This window comes from Myotis daubentonii, chromosome 14, assembly GCF_963259705.1.
Source record: "Myotis daubentonii chromosome 14, mMyoDau2.1, whole genome shotgun sequence".
Classification (NCBI taxonomy): domain Eukaryota; kingdom Metazoa; phylum Chordata; class Mammalia; order Chiroptera; family Vespertilionidae; genus Myotis; species Myotis daubentonii.
Genome location: NC_081853.1, coordinates 27,225,098 through 27,248,496, shown reverse-complemented (window position 1 = coordinate 27,248,496; position 23,399 = coordinate 27,225,098). Strand labels below are relative to the sequence as shown.

The window sequence follows — 23,399 nt, the reverse complement described above, 5'->3', positions numbered from 1 at the left end:
GAAGCAAGAATGTTGAGGTATTTAAGACAACTGACTTTTAAGTAACATGAACACAGAGAGCATATTAACTTTATTGCATAAGGACTCTTTACTTTGCATTCTCAGGCTTCGCTTCTGGAATTGAAGGGGCATGCCACCTGCCCACTGACCACCCTAGAACTCATTGATTGCAAGATGGATCTGTGGTCTCTGGGGAGACTTGGGCAGGCTCTGCAGTTCAGCAGTTTGCATTCTCTTGTCCTCGATTACTGCAGGTACGGCTCTGACTGCTGTCAGCTGGGGGAGGCAAGGCAGGGGGAGGGCAATGTCCCCTTTCCGTGCGTCTCATCACGTCATCACTGAAGGGGGACACTGTAAAACCTCCCTAGAGTTAATGTTCCTGAGTGAATGTTAGGGCTCTCAAAAAAGCATCTATTCACTCATTTATTCTTTCTTTCTTTTTAATATATTTTATTGATTTTTTACAGAGAGGAAGGGAGAGGGATAGAGAGTTAGAAACATCGATGAGAGAGAAACATCGATCAGCTGCCTCCTGCATACCTCCTACTGGGGATGTGCCCACAACCAGGGTACATGCCCTTGACCGGAATCGAACCTGGGACCTTTCAGTCCTCAGGCCGACACTCTATCCACTGAGCCAAACCGGTCAGGGCATTCATTTATTCTTTCAACAAATGTTTGTCCAAGGTCTGTCTGTGCAAGACCCTGTGCTCATTGCTAAGGAAGATGCAAATATACACAAGGTGAGGCTGCTGTCCGAGGGAGCCCTGAGGCTAGCATGCTCTTCTTGATTATGCAGAATGTAAGGTGGACTCTGAATGTCACCAAAGATGTCCATATGCAGCGGTTCTCAACCTGTGGGTCGCGACCCCTTTGTCGGTCAAATGACCCTTTCACAGGGGTTGCCTAAGACCATCCTGCATATCAGATATTTACATTACGATTCATAACACTAGTAACATTACAGTTATGAAGTAGCAACGAAAATAATGTTATGGTTGGGTCACAACATGAGGAACTGTATTTAAAGGGTCAGAAGGTTGAGAACCACTGAAAGTTGAGCGGTAGTGTGGCTAAGGGAAACCACAGCCTCTAGGGACGGTGCAGTGGGAGGGGAGGAGCAACCCAGGGCCATGGAAGGAGGACTGGGAGGTTGGACTTCCCTGCACCTGCTCTGGACAAACTTTAAAAGGCCACTCCTGCCTGGCCCGTGTGGCTGAGTGGTTGAGGATCGACCCATGAACCAGGAGTTTGCTGTTGGATTCTGGGTGAGGGCACATGCCTGGGTTGCAGGCTCAATCCCCAGGAGGGGGCGTGCAGGAGGCGGCCGATCAATGATTCATTCTCTCTCATCAATGTTTTTCTCCCTCTCTCCCTCTCCCTTGCTCTCTCTGAAATCAATAAAAACTTTTTTTAAAGGCCCCCTCCTTACAAAGTCCTGGTACCGCTGAGCCTCCACAGACTCCTTCGGCCCTGCCAGCGGGGCCTTCTCTCCTGGCCGCAGGGTTCAGAGCTCGCTCTCCGTTCGCTTCCTTGAATGGCTACTCAAACCATCCGCTGCTCTTTGCTCAGAAGGCAGACTCCAGGCCCCCTTCCTGCACACGCAGGCAGCCCCTCTGTCAACCCAGCCCACCCCAGCGCCAGCCCTGGCCCAGGAAGCCCAAATCAAAGATCAGCAAAAGTGGCTCTAGCCCTCGCTGGGTTTCTCAGTGGTTAGAGCCTCAGCCTGCTGACTGAAGGGTCCTGGGTTTGATTCCAGTCAAGGGCACATGCCTGGATATGGGCTCGGTCCCCAGTGGTGGGCGTGCAGGAGGCAGGTGACCAACGATTCTCTCTCATCATTGATGTTTCTCTCTCTCTCCCTCTCCATTCCTCTCTGAAATCAATAAAAATATTTTATTTAAAAAAAATAAGTGGCTCTCACTGCCCTAGGGGTGCTTGAAAATGACTAACCCCGTGGGTGACATAGGTCTTAAAGGTCACTAATTGGTTCCTGTCATTTCCTTTTAGATTTGAAAGTGAGGAAATGGAGAGCATTTTCTCAGGCCTGGAGAACAACCACAGGCTTCAAGGCCTCAGCCTGCGCTACTGTGGCCTGGGGCCCCGGAGCGGGCCACGCCTGGGCTCCGTCATCCGCCAGAGTGCCATCTGGTGAGAGGCGTCCCCTGTCGCCCAGCCTGCCTCCAGCGCTGTTCTGTCTGGAATTATATATCCAGCTTATTGACAGAACCCACTCGTTCCCCTCACTTTTCAATGTTTCTCATCATCGTTTTCTCTCCTCTAGTTATTTTGTGTGTTCTTCTTCTTAATGATAAGAGCAAGATCCTCTACTTACATTTGAGATTCAGGGATGTCATGTTCAATGCATGTCTCTGGCCAGTAACATGGCCACCAGGTCTATTTTTCATGCCCTGGCCTATTATTTATTATGGTTATTTATTATTTTATAACGAGGTCTAAGTATTAGCATTTATTTTAGGAGGTGAAGACCTCAAGTCCTGATCTGAGAGAGTGGAAATAACACCTAATGAGCCTTGTATTTGGCCCCTTCCCCAGCGAGCTGCACCTGGATGGCAATTACTTGCAGTGTTCCGGAGCGCTGGCCCTCCTCAGGCCCATAGCAGAGTATGCAGAGATGCGGGGCAGAGGCCCGCCAGCCACAGCCTCGCCCGACTCCAGCAGTCCCCCTCCCGCACTCCCAGGTAAGCGCCGAGAACTAGAAGGAAACTGCTTTGCCACTAAGTGGCCTTCCCAGTGGTCACTTGCAAGTCTGCTTCCTGAGTATGCGTGAGACCAGAACAGGAGACCCCCAGACACTCCCGTCCGAATCTTCAGAATCTGTGACTGTGTGACCTTCGTGGCAAAAGGGACTTTGCAGATGTGATCGAATTAAGGATCTTGCTTTAGGGGATTATCCTGGGTTAGCTGAGTGGGTCCAGTGTAATTGCCAGGGTCTTTATAAGAGGGAGGCAGGAGGGTCAGAGTCAGAGAGCCGGAAAGGTGACAGTAGGAGGAGAGATGGCAGTGACGTGAGGAAGGGGCCATGAGTCAGGAACGCAGGTGCTGGAAAGGGCAAGGAAGCAGATTCTTCCCAGAGCCTCCAGAAGGAGCGCAGCTCTGCCGTCGCCTTCACTTTGGCCTCTAAGACCCTTTCAGACTTCTGACCTCCAACACTGGAAGATAATAAAGTTGTGTTGTTTGAAGCCACTGCGTTTGTGGTCATTGGTTCCAGCAGCAATAGGAAACTAGTGCAGCATGCAAATCAGAAATCTTTCCGTTAAAAGTGAAAGAAACACAAATATAACTAGGGTTTTAGTGGCTCACATGACTGGGGTGTCGGCAGGTGGTGTGGTCTTCAGAGATGGCTGAGGTCAGGGGCGCAGACCACGTCATCAGGAGAACCCGAGTTTGCTGCTCATGACTCTACTAGTACTTCCCTCCCGAGGGTTGGTCTCCTCTCCCAGTGCACTAGGCTTACTGTGGTGATCATGTCACAATATATACATGTATTAAATCATTATGTTGTACACCTGAACCTAATATAATGTTATATGTCAATTGTATCTCAATTTCATTTATTTATTTATTTATTTATTTATTTATTTTTAATCCTCACCTGAGGATATTTTTCCATTGATTTTTAGGGAGAGTGGAAGAGAGAGGGAAAGACAGAGAGAAACATTGCTGTGAGAGAAACACATTTTCTTTAAAAGAAATCATTGGAAATGTAAAAGTACCATTTAGGGATTGTTGTGTGGCAGGCAGGGACAGGTGAGAGGTGTGGGGCTGGAAAAGTGAAGACAAGGAGACCAGGCCAGGTGGCTCAGTTGGTTGAGCATCATCCTGTGCACCAAGTGGTTGTGGGTTCAATTCCTGGTCAGGGCACATACCTAGGATGTGGGTTCGATCCCAGGTGGGGGCATGTGTGGGAGGCAACTGATCAATGTTTCTCTCTCACACTGAGCTTTCTCTCTCTCTCTCCTCTACATCCCTTCCTTCCTCTCTCTCCAAATATATATATATAAAATAAAAGCATAATATGCTAATTAGACCATATGTCCTTCTGGATGACCTTTTAGACAAAGCCAGGGCTGCGAGGGAAGCCTGGGTCTTGGGTGCCAGCGGGAAGCCAGTGCCGGCAACAGGGGGAAGGAAGGCCTACTCTTGCATGAATTTCGTGCATTGGGCCTCTAGTATATATATATCCTTTAGTAAGAATTTTTTTTAAAAGTGACAGGATGCAGGGAAGAAATGTGAAGATCTATTCTGGTTGTTCCAACTGGTTTTCTGCTGAAAGGGGCATTAAGGCTTAGTCTTAGGGGTTCTGGATTTGTTTTCCCTGAGAGCCACAAAAGCCAGGGTCAGAGCTGACCACAGAGAGCGCCTGCCTGCCCTGTCATTCTTCACGGCAGCCTGGACAGGGTGCACACTGCTCCCGCTGAGCCGTGCTCTGAGGTTAGTGGTCGGCACACAGAACCTCTTGTAAGTTCCTCTCATTACTCAGGATCTTAGCAGTCGCAACAACAAAACCCACCCCAAGTACATGTCTAGGTCCTTTTCTTCCTCGAAGGCTGACTGTAACAGGCTCTAACATTGACATTCACTAGAACCTTTTTTGTTTAGTGCATCCAGTGCATTTCAGCTCGTCTGCATTCTTCTGGGTAACTGTGTCAGTCTGCTCGGGCTGCCATAACAAAATACCACAGGCGGGTGGTTAAAGAGCACACTTTCTCACAGCTCAGGAGGCTGCCAGTCCCAGCTCACAGTGCCAGCTGATTCAGTTCCTATTAAGAGCTCTCTTCCTGGCTTACAGATAGCCGCCCTCTCGCTGTGTCCTCACATGGCCTTTCTATGTACATACACACGCATGCGCACACACAGACACCCACATGCACACATGCGCACGCACACATACGTGCACACACACGCAGCACTCTCTGATATCTCTCCAATAAGGACACTAATTCCATCTGATCAGGGACCCACCTTTACGACCTCATTTAAACCTTAATTACTTCCTAAGACAGGAGTGGGGAACCTCCAACCAGCGGCCGTACAAGGCCCACAAAAGCATTTGGTCTGGCCCTGCCGAGGCATTAGGGGTGAGTTAAGTAAATGTTTGACCAAATAGGGCCGGCTAATTTTTAAGTTGACAATTAAGAATGGCCTGCCAATGATGTTATAAATACCCAAATGGCCCTTGGCAGAAACAAGGTTCCCACCCCTGTCCTAAGAGGACAAGTAGGGGTTCAGAATGAGTCACCCCAAGATGTATCTGGTATGTGAATTGTTTTGAACCAAAGGCCACCAAGACATTGTAGACTCAAAAGAAACTTCTACCCCATCCTAACTACCTAGGAGAATTTGAATTAGGGGCCAACCTCAAAATGTACCAGGTAGCTTTTCAATATTCCCCTTGGGTGCTATGAGAGCGATAATGTTTTGAGGCCACCACTTTGTAAGGCCCAAATGTTTGGCTTTCTCTCCTCTTCTGTGAGCTACTTACTCCTAGGCCTCCCAGTAACTTCTCCTTCCCACCAGAGTCAGGCACAGTTGATTTCTGTTGCTGACAAAGAGGCATGACTGCCTCACTATCCAAAGACCAGTTTGTTTTCTTAATTACTTGTTATAATGTGTAATATGTAATCTTAGTAATGATGCCCTTCCTTCCTTCCTTTCTTCCTTCCTTCCTTCCTTCCTCCCTCCCTCCCTCCCTCCCTCCCTCCCCTCCTTCCCTCCCTCCCTCCCTCCCTCCCTCCCTCCCTCCCTTCCTCCTTCCCTTCTTTCTTTCCTTCCTTCCTTTCCCAACGTGTCTGTACTCAATCGTGTCCCTCCTTGTGTATGCCAAGTACTGGTGCTTGGGAGACATTAGTGCATGAAGCAGAGAGCCTGCCCCAGAGGAGAGGCTGGGAACGCATTTGGCGTGTGTGTGCTGCATGGGTGTCTGTGTGCAGGGTGGGTGGGAGCCAGGCAGTTCCTGAAAGGCAGAACAAATATATATGCTACAGTTTGTTGGAAGGTGATAACTGTCATGGAAAAATAAAACGTCAAGCGAGATAGGCAAGTGTGGGAGTCTGGGGAAGGAGAATGGGTATGATTTCAAACAGATGATTGAGTGTGGTTCACCTAGGAAAGGTAGCATTTGTGTACAGAAGTAGAGGTGAGGGAGTGAGCCTGCGGATAAATGGGGAGAGCATTCCAGACGGAGGGAATGGGCTGCACCAAGGCCCCAAGGAACAGCAAGGAGCAAGCAGGGTGGTAACAGGGACCTGGGGTCAAGGGCCTTGTTAGCTAGGAGGGAGCAGAGTAGTTAGGATTTAGGTTTGAGAGGCACCTCTCCATCTGTGTGGCAAACTGTCTGGGTGGGGCAGGGGCAGGGTGTCCTTATGGGAGGCTGTTGTCAACCAGGTAAGGGGTGCCTACCTAGGTGAGACTAGGGTAGTAGAGAGGTCAGCTTCTACATCGGTACCATTTCCTGATGGATGGGGTGTAGGGTGCAAGAGACAGAAAAAGAAGGGTGAACCCTGAGTGCTTTGGCTCAGTGGATAGAGCGTTGGCCTGCGGACTCAAGGGTCCCAGGTTCGATTCTGGTCAAGGGTATGTATTCGAGGAGAGTCTTTCTAATTACCTTTAGCCTGAGGTGAGCATTCAGGTCATAGGCATCTATTAAGATATATAACCATAAAATATTTTAAAATGTAAAAAAAAATTAAAAATGCCGGGAGCCGGTCCATCCTTGCTGTTTCAAGGGACCTGGCATATATGGCATACGGTTCTTAATATGTTTGCTCACCTTTTTGGCGCTGTGTTTTAACCAAAGTCACCTCTCAGAGAAAGGTTGAATCCCCAGGTAGGGATTTTCCCCTGAAGTTAGGGAGGGAATAAAACCCCTCAACTAAGTGCCAGGTGGGTAATTAATCCCTTTAACTACGAACAATCATGCTTAAACTACATAATCTTTTCTCCCTGGAATGGAGATAAGAAACGCCCTAACCTTTGTAATAGAGATTGATAGGATTGAATCAACTGGTATAAATACAGTTGTAACAAGACAGAAACACTCAGAACTCAGAATCTAGAGACAGCAAGAGACAGAACTCAGAACTCAGAACTGAGAACACAGGGCTTGGAAGACAGGACCAAGAGAGACAGAGCCTAGGCACAGAACCCACACAGAACATTCTCTAGAGACAGAAGAACTTCGCTGGCGAGAGCATGCCGAAGGATCCTGGACAGGGACTGGCCTCGGAGCCTGGAGGCAGAGCCTGGTGAGAGAGCATGGCAAGGGATCCTGGACTGAACCTGACTGAGGAGATTGGCAGGAGAGCCTGACTAGAACCTGGTGACTGGACCTGCCTGGAGAACCTGGACAGAACCTGGCTGGAGCTCCGAAGCAGAACCTCTCTGGAGATCCAGACCAGAACTTGGCTGGAGATCCTGGCTGGAGATCCTGGCTAGGCTGCTGATCAACTGAATGCTGTCTCCGTGTCCTTCCTTCTTCGCCGACTCCATCCACACCTTTGGGGACCCCTGGACCTGCTGGGGTTGGACCCCGGCAAAAAAAGAAGGGTGATATGACTCCAGAGAGATAATGCACTAATATTTTTTATAAAATATTTCAAAAAATATGTTCCTCTCTGCTACATTCTTACAAATCCCAGAGATTTGGAGCTATTTTACAGAGGGCAGCTGTGGGATGTGAAGAATCAATGGGAGGCCTTGCAGGAAAATTCTCGGCGCCCTACTTGGTTACTTGTTCCCCTCAAGTCTTTGAGGAAATAAATATGAAAAAGACAGGACTGAACTGAAGTGAATGCAAATTTGACAATGGGTGGGATAATTCTCTCTTCTGAGAAATATCTCTGCCCAAATTGTTCGTAAAATGAAGGCAAGAGCCAATATCTAAGTGTGTCAAAAACCCATCCATGCATCTTTGAACAGGCTTTCTTTTTTAATCCTTTTTTTCCCCCCCATACAGCCAGTCAGAGAGGAAGTTCAACTTTGAACCAGATGACCAAGTCATCTGGAACTGTGAAAGCTACTTCAGGGAAGAAGAAGAGAAAAAACGGTATTTTTTTTTTGTTGTTTCAATTATTCCTCTCACTTCCTTCATGAAATCACTTCCTCTTTTCATGGGCTGTGGGCACCTACTGCTACAGTAATTACTCCAAAGGGAAAAATTCAAGAGGTTAGAGGCCTTGAACAACTGCCGGCTGCCTCTGGTCACTCTTTCAGTCACACTGATGAAAGAAACTGTCCTCAAGGCCACCTGGGCTGGTGTGTGAGGGATGCAGTAAGGGGTGTCCCTGGTTCCTGTCCCAAGGAGCTGACCTTCTGGCCCTTGTAGCTGCCTCAACTGAAGATGGTTATCACGTGCCAGCTCTGGGTGGGGCACACGTGTGCTCCTGCCTTTCAGGGGTATATTAGTTCCCTAGGGCTGCCATCACAAAGTACCACAGACCAGGTGGCTTAAACAATAGAGACGCACGTCTCACAGCTCTGGAGCTTGGAAGTCAAGATCAAGATGTTGGCAGGGTTGGTTCCTCCCGGAGGGCCTAAGGGAGAATGGGTTCCAGGCCTCTCATAGCTTCTGGAGCTTTGCTGGCAACCTTTGGTGTCCTTGGCTTCAAATCACCCCAGTCGTTGCCTTGGCGTTCTCCTTTTGTGTGTGTCTGTGTCCAAATGTCCCCCTTTTATAAGGACACCAGTCACATTGGATTAGGGCCCACTCTACTCTACTCTAGATATGACTTAGATTCAATGTATCTGCCATGACCCTGTTTCCAAATAAGGTCACATGCTGATGAACTGGGGGTTAGGCCGTTGGGAGGAGACAGAATTCAACTCAGCGTGTAGTTTAGAAGCAGGATACACACCTAGGAAACAACAACAAAAAGCAGCATCTGCCAAGGGCCACACGTGGAACCTGGGTTGAGAGAAGGGCCTTCTCCCCCAGATACAGAACTGGAGAGAAGTTCCTGCGAATGAGCCAAGAACCGACCTGATGTGGAAAGAAAGAAAGGACTTACGTAAGGAAAGACCTTAGTGAGGCAGGCAGGCATTTTCAAGGCAAGCCCCAAGCCCAGTGCAGCTGGCACAAGAGGGTGGGGAGGTGACCTGGCAGGAGGTGTGGGCACATGAAAGAGGCCCTCACATGTCAGGTGAAGAGTTGGACTTAACCCAGTAGAAAATGGGAGCCATTAAAGTCTTGTGTCACCCAAGGGATCCTGTGCCTCAAATCAATAGAAACAACTTGCATTGAGTATACATTTACTTTATAGTTTCTCATAAGAGGAGACCATTTTCATGCAAAGCAAATATAAACACAGCTCCTCACATGGGATAGATTCTTTTGAAGTCATAAGGTCTTTGGTTGGGGGTGAGTTTGGCCTTTGGTAGAAGAGTTCTACTTGTTTCAAAATAAAGGGTCAGCTTGAACTGTTACACATCAGCCTTCTGGGCAAGGAGTCCAGATGGTTTCCATTTGGCCCCAACTGGAAACAGACAAACTATTTTTATGCTCCTCCTTTGTGGGCAGCAGGCTTGGGGCCTGCTGCTTGGAGAGATGATCTCGCAGCACCCACAGAAGCCTGACACCTTTTATAAGTCCCCTCCAAATGCATAATTACAAGAATTCAACAGCGTTACATTTAGCAGCCATTTATACGTTATTAGAAGAGGCAAGGAATTCCATGTCTGTGCTTCTAGAAGTTAAACGTCTGTTTGTCCAAGTCAGTCCTGCCTCAAAGCACCGCTGAACACAGATTGCTCCTCAAGCACCAAGGTCTGAACCAGCAGGTCAGAGATAAGGCTCGAGAGTTTGCTTTTCTGTCAAGTTCCCACGTGATGCTGATGCTCTTAGTCCAGGGTCTAACTTTGAGAACCACAACTGCTTCAACCGTGGAAGAAAATCAGATTGCCTATTTTTTATTTATTTTGCTCAGTGAAGAAAATCAGAGGCAGAGTGAAGCTCCTAGATGCCTTTTCTCTGTCATGGCAACCACAGAACAAACAGGGCCCAGGCCCATTTCTGTTCTGGCTTCTCTGTCTCTTCTAGACTCCATCTGGCCCACCTCTGAGCCCCATGGCTCTGAACCAGGGCTCTCTATGAGAACTGGGGACCCTGGGCCTGGAGGGTGTCAGCACTCAAATGAGTGACGTTGGCTTGGCCGATGCCTAGTCACAGGCCCATCAGCCCATAAAGAGCCAGAAGATGGCTCAAGACTGGAAGTCACTGCAAGGTCATCAGGAACAGTCATCTGCAGTTATCTTCCCTGAGCCCCATTCAGCCAGTCCTGCCATGTCACCCCAGGCCCCAAACGTTCCTGAAAGACCCAGGGGTGCCCCATCACCTACGCCTGCTCTGCTTCCCAGCCCAAGCCCCACACCACAGCTTAGAAAGACTCTCCTAGAGTACATACCCATAAAACGGTCAGTCCACAGCCTGGGATTGTTAGACATTTACTCGAGTACCAATGCCACCCAAGTGGCGAATTCACTTCCCCCCAAATAAGGCATTACTGCTTTTATCATAGCCACAGTCCATAGGCATGCCAACAGCATTAAGGAATTCAAAGGTCAAGTTCCAAAGTCAAGATGTAATCTTCAAAAGAACTTTATTGGTTCCAAACCAGGAAGTTACTGGTCATAACCCTGAAATTACTTTACTTGGGATTTTATCCTGGGGTGATAACAAACGGTGGAAAACTTTGTGGACAGGTTCCAAGGTCTGAAGTGTGAACCAACCAACACTAATTATACTTTGCTTCCTAAAGACCTGCAATCAGGCAAATGCAAATTTATGTTCTGGTTTATAAATTGCTGATAATTACACAGGCAGTCACACATGCTTCTTGTTCATGGGGGCGGGAGGCGGGGAGAGAGCTATTTTTAACAAGCTTTAAAAAAAATCTACCTCAAGAGGAAGATCCTACCGGGACCTGGCATCCACAGATGAGCATTTGAGGAGTCATTAAGCAAAAAAATCCGATGCCCACCTATCCTGGCAGTCCCAGAAGAGGCCAGAGAAGGAAGGGCGAGCTGAGGAATCTTCTCCGGGGAACTTCCGGTTCCATGAAAATTTATACTTAACCTTTGGATGCTGGTCCACGTAGGAAAAAGAGCTCTCTCTGGGAGGAATGAGAAAAGGATCATCAGCTGGAAAAGAGAGGGCATTCTGGGCAAAGGGAGCCACAGGACAAAAGGTCCGACGTGAAAGTGCCTGGAGTGGGGAGGGCTGGGCATGTGGGAGGCGTGGCACCCGCCGCAGAGTGGTCATGAGGAGAATGACGGGGATGTTGCTGAAAAGGCCTGTGGACCCACAGGGCCAAAGCCGTGAATGCCCTTGAGGAGTTAGACTTTCTCCTGTGTGCGAAGGAAGCACCACAGTGCTTTCGAAGCAAGGCAGTGATGTCATGGGAGATGAGTGTGGAGACTTTTACAACAGTGCAGGGAAGAGAGGATAAAGCACAGAGCTGAGGCTGCAGAGTTGGACAGATAAGAGTCTAAACGTATTTAGGAGGAGAACTGACAACACCTGGTATTGGGTTCAGTGAGGGTGGGAAGAAAGATTCTGAAGTCAGGAACAAAGGGGGGATCTTGGCAATTAACCAAAGAGCAAGTGGCGGGAAGCACAGAAGGGTTCATATTGGATCTATGGGGTGGCTTCCAGGGAACACGTGCGGTTGTCAGCAATATGTGTCTGGTCCTCAGGAAGCCCGTGGCAAAAGGGGGGACACCTTACACGGAGAGATTCTTCACCAGGTAGCCCCCATTCCAGTGTTTCAGTGACTTACCAAACCCAGAAACGAAACTGGGAAGTGAGGCGGTGTTATTTACTGCATTCTAAGTACCTCTACAACTGTTACTTCACCACGCCTCCCAGTCCATCTTCACAGTGCATCTAAGAGATGAGTATTGTGATCTCTGTTTTAGCAACGAGGCAATTTAGGTTCAGAGAAGTTAGGTGACTTTCTGGGGAGTCGCACAGCACTCTTCAGAGAGATTTTTAAACCCGGAGATTCTGCCCATGTTACTGTGCCTCTTAGCACAATTGGCGTTGCTATGCCGCTGCCAACTTCTCTGAGACAGAGGGGAATAAATGAAAGTGGTCATTGTTGGTGAGCTTGTTTTTGTTTTAAAGTAAAGAAATGTGCCCTAATCGGTTTGGCTCAGTGGATAGAGCGTCGGCTTTCAGACTGAAGGGTCCCAGGTTCGATTCTGGTCAAGGGCATGTACCTTGGTTGTGGGCACATCCCCAATAGGGGGTGTGCAGGAGGCAGCTGATCGATGTTTCTAGCTCTCTATCCCTCTCCTTTCCTCTCTGTAAAAAAATCAATAAAATATATTTTAGAAAAGAAAAAACAGAAAGAAGGTAAGATTAGGTGAAAAATAGGTCGAGGTGCATAGCTGGAATGGATCAAGTGTTACCAGGGGCTGAGCATGGACTCACCTTTACTCCAAGGAAGTTGTTTGCCATCCATAAAAAAGGATTTGTTTCTGCTTGGACTTTGGTGAAAAGCCCAGAAGAGGAAGTCACTGTACTGAGCAGCAGCACCAGCCGTGGTCCGCTCTCATAGGGCACTGTGACTCGCTGGAGGTCGAAATTCTGGAGAGTAGTTTCAACTAGCATTTTCCAACCTGATAGTTTTCATGGGCAAAGATGATGTTGTTACCTCCCTTACCACCAGGTGGAGGGAGATTTGGATTGTTCTTCCCGTGGGAATGTGAGTTGCACCAGGCAATGGCAGGCAGAGAGCGCCCTCCCTCTCCAATGGCACACGTTGGAGCCAGGCTGGCTGCATTGGGGATGTAGACTGGCTGAGGCTGCTTCTCTCCTTGCGCAGGAATGTGGCCTTTGGCCGTGGCCCCATTGGCCTCGTGTTTTATCATAACCTTAACTTTTCAAAGACATTTATATTCATGAAGAGCTTGGATAAATAGAAATATCATATTCTATGTATGTTCATGAATCTCAAGGCATTATTATCTACACTAGACTTGGAAAAACAATGAACAGTGAGATAGAAATTTCCACAGAATGATTGCACGCTGTTTCTATTATTCATGAACTCACTCATTTATTCAACGAACAGTTATTAAACACCTACAATGTGCCAGATACTAATCTAGTATGTTAGCACTGTTGTATGATTCATGTTTGTCATTTGCTATCATCCCCATGCCCTGGATATAAAGACAAATGAAATTTGGACAAACTAGGCGTATCCCCAATAAAACCAAAGGACAGGCTAGTTTTCATCCCTCCGACTGTGTTTTAGAGGCAAACAAATCCTGTCACTTTTATTCAGTAATCCAGCAGATTAGATGCATATCCAAAGAAACCAATGGAATCTTTTTTTAAAACATACTTTAAAAAATAACTTACTTATCACCAACTCTTCTCTCTTCTCACTAGTTAGCATTCACTTCCTGTCAGTTTCATGAGGGCAGGGAGTTCTGTTTCCTGTTGGATTCCCATCACCTCAAACAGTGCCTGGCACATAATAAGAGCTCAAAAATATCGCCTGCTGAATGCACTCAAGTCCAAGACTCCTGTCTAGCCCTGGGGTTATGTTCTCAAATCAATAGATTTTTACATGTCAGGCAAACTTAGTGCATAGCTAAGCGAGCCTTTAAAATCCCTTAAATTGCCCCCACAAAACCACATGTAGATATATGATCTCCAAGTCCCACCCGGTTTCTTTCTGGCTTTGGAACAGATTATTGTTTTTCAGTTGAGCCCCAGGATGAAGTAGTTGGCTAGTGTTTAGAGGGTCCTGTTGCACATGAAACATATAACTTCAAACACTTGGAACCCCCGCCCCCCAAAGCAACCTGGCTTTGGGACTGGAGATTGAGATCTGCCATCTCGCACTTACTGAGTGGATGAGCCAGCATTATAGCCACACCATTCCTCTTTCTCCATCCCCTTCCTGTATTTTTTCTCTGCTAAACTCTTAAACTTGAACTGGTGGTAAACTCCGCAGCACTGACACTGAATGTGAGGCAAGCTGGACAGACCGACAAAGGTGGACCAGACTCTAGGACCACTGGCCTCAGTCATGCAGTCTGTGAAGGCAGAATGGGGTTTTTTTGCCTTTGAATTTATCCTTCTTGAGAGCAAAGAAAATGTGACAACTTTACAGGCTCTTTAAAAGACCCAACTCCGTGTAAGGGCTCTCACTTCCCCAGGATCTGCGGACAACTCATCCTTCTATCAAAAAAATCCAGAGACCTTGACTTTCTTCTTCAGCAAAAGTAAAGGAAGCAATCTCAGTCTTCAATGAAATTTCCTTTCATTCAGAGCAATTTGGAGCTTGTTGTTGTGAAGAACGAAGGATGTACTGAGAGTTTTTTAAAAATGAGTTCTTAAATTACTTATATTTCCTTAATTGGATTACAAAATGCATCTACCCACACGAGTGAAGTAAGTCTGTACGGTTTTTAAAACCTGTGGTAAACGGGGGAACTATTGTGTAAAATAATACAACACAAATTTTCTCGTAGGAATCAAGAAAAAAAGTAAAGGTTTGACTGAAGCTGGTCCTTGGTTAGTGAAATTGTATTTGGCAGATAATGGCATAGACGGAAAAGGAAAAGATGGAGAAAACAGTTTGTTGGAATTCACTCAGATCTTAACATGGTGAGTAGAAAATAGAGAGATTTTATTTGTTCATCTCCCAAAACTAGTACTTGGGATAAGTCATGGGGACTAGTACTTGGGATAAGTCATGGGGACTGCAAGTTGTTAACAGTGCTAAGTGAGGTTTTCCCTCTCTGGGAGAGAAGCAGTAGCCCATCTTGGTCTCGGGATGAGATCCTAAGGGAAGGCCTACACTCACAGAAATGGCATGGCGGACCGTCATTTTGCTTTCTGCTCTGCCACACTACAGATGACAACAGAACTGGCTGCAGATTGGTGGGGACCCAGTCTGGCCGGCAGGGCTCCGTGGTTGAGCTTTGAACTACGAACCAGGAGGTCACAGTTCCCAGTCAGGGCATGTACCTGGGTTGCGGGCTTGATCCCCAGTGTGGGGCATGCAGGAGGCAGCCAATCCATGATTCTCTCTCATCATTTTTTTTTTAAAAATATATTTTATTGATTTTTCACAGAGAGGAAGGGAGAGGGACAGAGAGTCAGAAACATCAATGAGAGAGAAACATCGACCAGCTGCCTCCTGCATACCCCCCACTGGGGATGTGCCCGCAACCAAGGTACATGCCCTTGACCGGAATCAAACCTGGGACCCTTCAGTCCGCAGGCCGACGCTCTATCCACTGAGCCAAACCGGTGCTGGCTCTCTCTCATCATTGATGTTTCTAGCTCTCTCTCCCTCTCCCTTCTTCTCTGAAATCAATAAAAATATATTTTTTTTAAAAAAGAATTTGTGGGGACCCAGTGAAAATGCAAACTCATGGGCCTTTGTTCAATATTAAGAATTTTAGGATGGAAATAGCAGAGCACTGAACCAAGTGAGGAGCCCGTCTGAGCATGGGGCCCTGTGCAGCTAACTGCCGGCTCTGTGTGCTGGGGGATGTAAACACAGCTAATGTGGCCCCAGCGCTGGTAGTCCCTTCCCCGTGTCCTTTTAATTCTGACACTGAACACTTACATCTTTTTGTTCTCATTTTGAAAGCATAATAACTGAGGAACACTGGGGATTGGAACACTTTCTTGGCATATTTGAATCATACTTCATGGTTCTTCTCGAGCAGACTGCCTAGCTCACATTCTCGCTCCACGCTTTCCTAGCAGGATAAGCTTAGGCAAGTGAAGTAGCTCCTCTGTCTGTTTCCTCACTTGTAAAAATGGGGAGACTATTATCTAACTCAAGAGACTGTGTTAGGGTTGAATGGGATTGTGTATGTAGGCTGCTAAAGACAGTGCCTAGGGCGCCAGCTAGCACCTTAATACAAATTGGAAAAAAGGACCCCTCTGGGCAGATGAATGAAAAGAGGCACCACTGCTGGCCAGTGAGTCCGAGGAAGTTACCCTCCTGGGTCTATGTTTCAGGGCCCAGGACTCAGCCAGCAGAGCTGGGCTGGATTCAGCCACGCTCATACCCTGGGAAAGCCCTTTGTGCCAGGCACAGGGCGTAGGCATGTGGGTGGCCATGATCACATCTGATGCATAGTGGATGCTCTATAAAACCACAGCTGACGTGAGACTGTGTAGAATAGTGGTTAAACCCAGGGCCTCTGAAATCAGACCTAGATGCAGAACTGTGGCGCTGTAAAGTTTGTCTTCAACGCTCTCCACCCTCCTCCTATGCATCCCTGCTTCCTCCTTGAGCAAGCCTGTTCTCGCCCAGCTTGTACGAAGCAATTGGACACAATCAGGCCATTCAGAAACCCAAAGTTGGTCAAGTCCTGATTAGACAGACTGTATCCTTGGGAGCAAGACTTCAAGAGGGAGAGTCTGGTGGGATCACTCAGCCCTGGCCTTGAATTCTGGCTGAGAATCATAGAAAGTGTGTACAGAGAGCAAAAGTATGGCCTTGTACTCACTTATTGACCCTAACTGAAATTTCATATCCCCGCACACGGTAAAAACTCAAAATTGTTTTATTCAGTTTCTTTCAAGAGTAGAGGCCATGTGTTAAATTCCTTTTTATCCCTGCAATGTTAGGCACATAACAATATGCATGTAGTAAGCATGCACTCGTTATAATAGCATTCTTGCTATTGCATTTTGCAAGATGCTTTCATAGGAACTGCTGCATTATGTTTTCACCACAACGTTATGAAATAGGCAGAATAGCCCTTTTCAGGCCAATTTTAGAGATGAGCAAAGTGAGGCCCAAGAGGCACATCGCCTGCTCATGATCACATGATTGACAAAAAATAGAAGCTGCCTAGTAACCCAGGCCTTCACCCAGATTCCATGTCCATTCATGATGCCAGAAATTCCCAAAGACAAGTTAGTTCAATAATCCTCAATGAAATTGGAAAAATAAAGACAGGCAGAGTGTTCATTTTTCATGAAGCTAAACTTGATTTAAAAAGCTACCCTTTAGCCTAGCTGGTGTGGCTCAATGGATTGAGCATCGACCCATGCACCAAGAGGTCACTGGTTCAATTACCAGTCAGGGCACATATCTGGGTTGCAGGCTCCATCCCCAGTAGGGGGCGTGCAAGAGGCAACTGATCTATGTTTCTAGCTCGTCCTTTCCCTCTCTCTAAAAATCAACAAAAACATGTTTGTTTGTTTTTTTAAAAACTATCCTTTATTTCAAGACTATGGCCTTCCTAATTTCATGTAAAATATTTGTTCTGTTATAGTGTTGCTAGGTGAGAGTTGTTATTTATTTGACATACTAAAATTTGCCAAACTGACCTTTGTCAGTCCTCCCAAGTTTTTGTTTGTTTGTTTTTTAATACTTTACTGCTGTGTAAAATCTATAAAACTGGGAGGCCCTGACAATACTATACCATACCTTTTGAATGAATGAATGAATGAATGAATAAATAAATAAATAAATAAATAAATAAATGGAAGATTTAAGGCAACCAAAAATCCTTATCCTACCAACTTACTTAGAGTAGACATCCAAACTAGAGATTAAATTGGAAAAAAACTGGATTCAGGATTTCTATAGTTTCAAACTGGGTCAGTGCATCATCATTGGAAGGGGGGTTGGAGGTGGAGGGTGAAGAGGACCTAAGAAGAAAGATCATACTCCAAAATAACAGGAGTGAGTCCCTCTGAATAACCATGCTTGGAACAACGCCATTTTGTTTTGTCATTTTCTTTGATCAGCCTGATCAAATACTCTGCCCACTTAAGGGAACTTGACCTTGGAAACAATGTCCTGGGAGAAATGGCTGCTGCTGACATACTTGAAGCACTGAGAGCCAGAAAGACAGGTAGAGTGTTTTCAGTTTATGTCCCTTCTACCTGTCCACATCCGCTCATTCCGAACTGCTGTACACACCAGCTGGGTGTCCTACAATTCAACTCAATCCTGACACTATCTTCCTGGAGACAGCTTCGGATTCCACATTGGTAAGGGCCCTGCCCCACAAGACAGAAGCCAATTGTAAGACCAGGTTGTCACCTGTGCTTCTGACGGACCCCCTCATTGGGTTTGATTAATTTTCTAGAGCCCCTCACAGGACTCAGGAAACCAGTTTACTCACTAGATTGCCAGTTTATTACAAAAGATATTAAAGGATACAAATCAGCAGACAATGATACCTTGGGTGACATTCCAAACAGAGGAGCTCTGTCCTCGTGGAGTTGGGCCTGGGTGCTGGCATGAGGAAGCATCCTGGTTCCCATCCTAGAAGCTCTCTGAACTCCATCCTTTTGGATCCTTATGGAGGCTTTATTACAGAGATATGGTTGGTTAAATCACTGGCTGTTGGTGATTGGTTCATCCTCTGTCAGGGGGTGGGACTGAAAGTTCAACCTTCTGTTCATGGTTTGTTTCCTTTGGCAACCAACAGCCATTCTTAAAGGGGATTTCCAAACGTCAACTCATTAATATAAACTCAGTTGTGGTTGAAAGGGGCTTGTTATGTATAACAAGACACCATCTCACCTTTATGGCTCTGAAGCAGTTTTTAGGAACTGGGTCAAGGGGCCAAATATTATGACAAAAGCTGTCCTCATTTCTCTTATTACTCAGGAAATTCCAAGGGTTTTGGGAGCTGGGAGCTCCCAACCATGAACTAAGGCCAAATACACATGAGAAATATATTTTGGTCATCTTATAAATCATGATATCATAGGCCTTTTTAGGAAATCAGTGAGAACTCCTGGTTTTAAGTGATGCAAAACCAACTCAAAGTGATTTAAGTACAAAAGGAAATTTGTTGAGCCTGGACAGTGTGACTCAGTGGTCGAGCGTTGACTTATGAACCAGGAGGTCTTGGTTCAGTTCCTGGTCCAGGCACATGCCTGGGTTGCAGGCTCAATCCCCAGTAGGGGGCATGCAGGAGGCAACTGATCAATGGTTCTCTCACATCATTGATGTTTCTATCTCTCTCGCTCTCCCTTTCTCTCTAAAATCAATTTAAAAATATTTTTTTAAAAAAAAAAACAGGAAATTTGTTGACTCATATAACTAAAAGTCCAGGGGTGTTTCTAGCCATAGGTCCAGTTGGATTCAGGGCTTCAAATAATGCTACCTACCTCTATCTCCTAGAAGATCTGCATCTGTGTTGACTTTATTCTCAGGAAATTCTTCCCACACAGTGGCAAGTTGGGTAGCATTAGCCAGAAGTTTACATTCTGCTAGTTTAAACTCAAGAAAGAGCCTTTCTCCTGATTTCATTAGGCCATAATGAGTCACATGCACACCTGTTAACAATCACTGTGCAGGGAGAAGAAATACACAAAGTGGCCAGCTCTGAGTTATGTGCTCACCCCTGAAGGGCAGGGGAGTAAAACCCCAAAGAAAACTCAAGAAAGAAGCTAAAACGGAAGCTGGACAAATAAAAACAAGAGAGATCCACTAAAAATAAAGAGCTGATGAATACCAGGATCAGAATTTTGCTTCAGATGATTAAACTGGAAGTAGAGTCCAGGATGAATTTGATGTTGGGAAATCTGGGGTTAGGAAGTCCAGATAGAAGGCTACCACAACCATCAGGTAAAATATATAAACAGTGGGAGAAGAAAAGAGAGGACTAGTGGGAGTTATTACAGAAATAAATTGTCCCGGGTAACTCACATCAAGAAGATACAGGGAAAGGGTATTAAGTGTGATGAAAGTTTCCCATAAGAATGTGGGAGCCCTGGCTGGTGTGGCTCAGTTGGTTGAGTGTTATCCCATGCATCGAAAGATCACTGGTTTGATTCTGATCAGGGCACATTACCTAATTGCTCTATCCCCAGTGGGGGTATGCAGGAGGCAGCTGATCGATGTCTCTCTCTCTCTCTCTCACTCCTTCCCTCTTCCCCTCCCCATTCTCTCTCTCTAAAATCAATAGAAACATATTATTTTTTTAAAAAAAAGAATGTGGGAGATGGCCCTTTCAGAAGCCTACGACTCAGTCCATGAAATGGAGAGTTGTGAGATATCCTATCCATTTACTACTATGTTCTTCCCCCTCTCAGGTAAACTCCCAGTCTTAAAAGTTACAGTCACTCCTCAGATCTCTTCCGACACCTTCAGATCTATTTGGAAAAGCAGCAATAAATCTAATGTTACCCGTAAAAGGAAGAAAAAGGTATGCTCTTGGATGTTTGTGGATGTTTGTTCCGGTTAGTTACAGCCACCAGGGGGCGCTGTATAGACCCTGCACACTCAACTGGGATAGACTATTACAGCAGATTTTGCACTTGATAATATCGTGAGAATTTTGGTTCTAAGTTAACAGTCCTCTAAACCATCATTCCATTCTAATGAAGGGTGATTGCATCAAAAAAACCTTCTTTTTTGTTTTTACATGTATGATTTCTTGCTCATTCTTTTACAGGTTAAAAACTGAATATGGATGCCATGTTTTCTTATGGATGCTATTTCCATGGCCAAGGAGACACACATATAAAGACATTGCTTGTTATATGATAATATTTCTCACTATAACCAAGCCTCTTTCAGGTTCTAAAATGTGATAAGACTATTGTATGAAAGTTCAAAGTAGTTTTAATCCTATCATGCTTGCCGTTTTCTAAAATTTGGGTTTCACGAGTAAGCCTTAGTAAAAATAGGTGGGATTCTTCTCTAGGGCTTTTTCTCTTTTGCATGTGAAATGTACAATTTGAAGAAAGTCGTGATTTTTATCTAAGAAAGAATCTTCTTTCATAAATATATCCATAGTTGGGAACAATAGGAATGTTTGGAAATAATAACCACTTTCTAAAAGATAATATCCCCTAATCGGGGATCTTACACAAATGAGGAAACATCTAGTCACTTTACCCCAATTCAAATCTCAGACAGCTCCATGGGAAATGGTAGAGGTATGGTTGATCACTGCATGGATGGTAAATTAGATTAAGTTGAATTTTATATGACATGATAATATGGTGCAGAAATGAAAAGCACAGACCTCAGAATAAAAAAGTTAGAATTCTCTTTGGAAACCTGTGACTTTGAACATATGACCTTGGGCAAGCCAGTTAACCTCATTGTGCCTCACTTTCCCCTAATGCAGTGGTTCTCAACCTTCTGGCCCTTTAAATACAGTTCCTCATGTTGTGACCCAACCATAAAATTATTTTCGTTGCTACTTCATAACTGTAATGTTGCTACTGTTATGAATCGTCATGTACATATCTGATATGCAGGATGGTCTTAGGCGACCCCCGTGAAAGGATTGTTCGACCGCTAAAGGGGTCGCGACCCACAGGTTGAGAAACACTGAAGACACAGATAAGAGTAATAGCTTTCTCATTTGGTAATCTTTGAGTGAGATGGTACATGCCAAGCATTTTAAGACAATACCTGTTTCATAGTAGTACATGCTCAAAAATAAATCAGTGGCTGTTATTATTGTTGATGTCAGAATTGAGTGACTACAGGCATTTCACTTTGAACAGCTATACAAGAAAAACAGAATGTACCAAGCTGATTTAAAATAAATATACATGTTTATTGTAAAAAAAAAAATAGAAAAGAAAAAAGAAGACTTAAGACCTCTTTATTTTGAACTTTAAAAAAACTGTCGTTTTTCCATGTATAAATCTAATAAGTGCTGGCAAGTTCATGGGACCAAACTAATGTGGAAGTGGGGCTGGGCATAATAAATGATGTCCACCCTTGAGGCTCTTAGCATCTAGCTAGGAAGACATGACCTCATGCATTACAAGTAAACAACAATAGAGCATCAGAGCTGAAATAATATACCAAGTCTTTCCCATTTATATATCCAGTGTGTGAGGCCTTCTGAGAAATTATTCCTGCTTTAAAAAACAACCTCTTTTGAAATTTGCCACTAACATCCCTGGTTGGGAGTGTAAAGTCTATGTTCCTCTGTAAAGATCTTTTGGCAATGTCTATCAAAATGAAAAAAATACAGCTTCTGATCCAGGCACTGTACTTCTAGAAATTTGTCTTACAGATATACTCTTACACATGTGCAAGGAAATATATGCAGCACTGTTTATTATACATTATAAAAAATTAAATGTGTCTCAAAGGGTTCCCAGGGAAATAAATCATAGGAAAAGTATGTGGTAGAATACTACATAGCCATTAAAAAATAATGTAGATATATAAGTGTTTATGTGGACAGATGTCATAGTAGTACTATTAAACAAAACAAACAAACAAACAAAAAACAGGCTACAGAATAGTACATGTGAAAAATTCATATTGAAAACTAATCGAGCCCTAGCTGGTTGGGCTCAGTGGATAGAGCATTGGCCTGTGGACTGAAGGGTCCCAGGTTTGATTCCGGTCTAGGGAATATGCCTGGGTTGCGGGCTGGATCCCCAGTAGGGGGAATGCAGGAGGCAGCTGATCAGTGATTCTCTCTCATCATTGATGTTTCTATCTCTCTCTCCCTCTCCCTTCCTCTATGAAATCAATAAAAGTATATGTTTTTAAAAACACACACACAAAAATTAATTGAACCTGAGCTGTGTGGCTCAGTGTTTGAGCATCAACCCATGAACCAGGAATTCATTTTTTTATTTCAGGTCACGGCACATACCTAAGTTGCGGGTTCAATCCCCAGTGGGGGCGTGCAGGAGGCAGCTGATCAAAGGATTCTCTCTCATCATTAATGTTTTTACCTCTCTTCTCCTTTTCCTTTCCTCTCTCTAAAATCAATAAAAACATATAAATAATTAAAAATCTTAAAACAACAACAATTAATTGATGTGATATGAGCCAGCAAATTGTTGAACATTCATACAATAGACTAGTATTCAACCTTAAAAAGGAAGGAAATTGACATATGGAAGGAATTGCTACATGAATAAACCTTGAGAACATTGTTAAGTGAAACAAGCCAGTCACAAAAAGGCAAGTTCTGTATGATTCCACTTACATGAGATACCTAGAGTATCTAGACTCAGAAACAGAATGTAGAACGGTGGTTGCCAAGGGGAGGAGGGGGACGTGGAGAGTTGTTTAATGGGTGTAGAGTTTCAGTTTTAGAAGATGAAAAAGTTCTGGAGATTGGTTGCATAATAATGTGAGTATACGTAATACTACTGAACTGTGAACTTAAACATGGTTAGGATAGTCAACTTTATGTTTTGTGTATTTTGCCACAATTTAAAAAAAAATGTTAAGTAAATTCATGTATTATGTGTTTGCCTGTACATATATAAGAATTTCTGGACAGTCTGTTAACAGTACTTGCTTTTTTTCATTGTGCAGGCATGTACATTTCTTGTCCTTTACCATCCTCTAATCCTTCATTCCTTCATCTGAGTTCGGCTCCTTTTCTCTTTCAAACTGCATTCTATCCTCATCTGGTTCCAGCCTTTTTTTTTT

General features: G+C 45.0%; 1 protein-coding gene across 1 annotated transcript; it reads left to right on the top strand.

Annotated features, from left to right (window-relative positions):
• The first annotated feature begins 1,761 nt into the window (after nt 1-1,761).
• Nucleotides 1,762-23,214, top strand: LOC132215141 (uncharacterized). The gene is made up of 7 exons (XM_059662909.1): nt 1,762-2,151; nt 2,557-2,702; nt 7,979-8,068; nt 14,509-14,644; nt 17,762-17,868; nt 20,066-20,178; nt 20,428-23,214. Exons 1-7 carry the CDS (start codon nt 2,027-2,029, stop codon nt 20,437-20,439), a joined length of 729 nt encoding a protein of 242 aa, XP_059518892.1. The 5' UTR covers nt 1,762-2,026; the 3' UTR covers nt 20,440-23,214.
• Nucleotides 23,215-23,399: the final 185 nt, after the last annotated feature.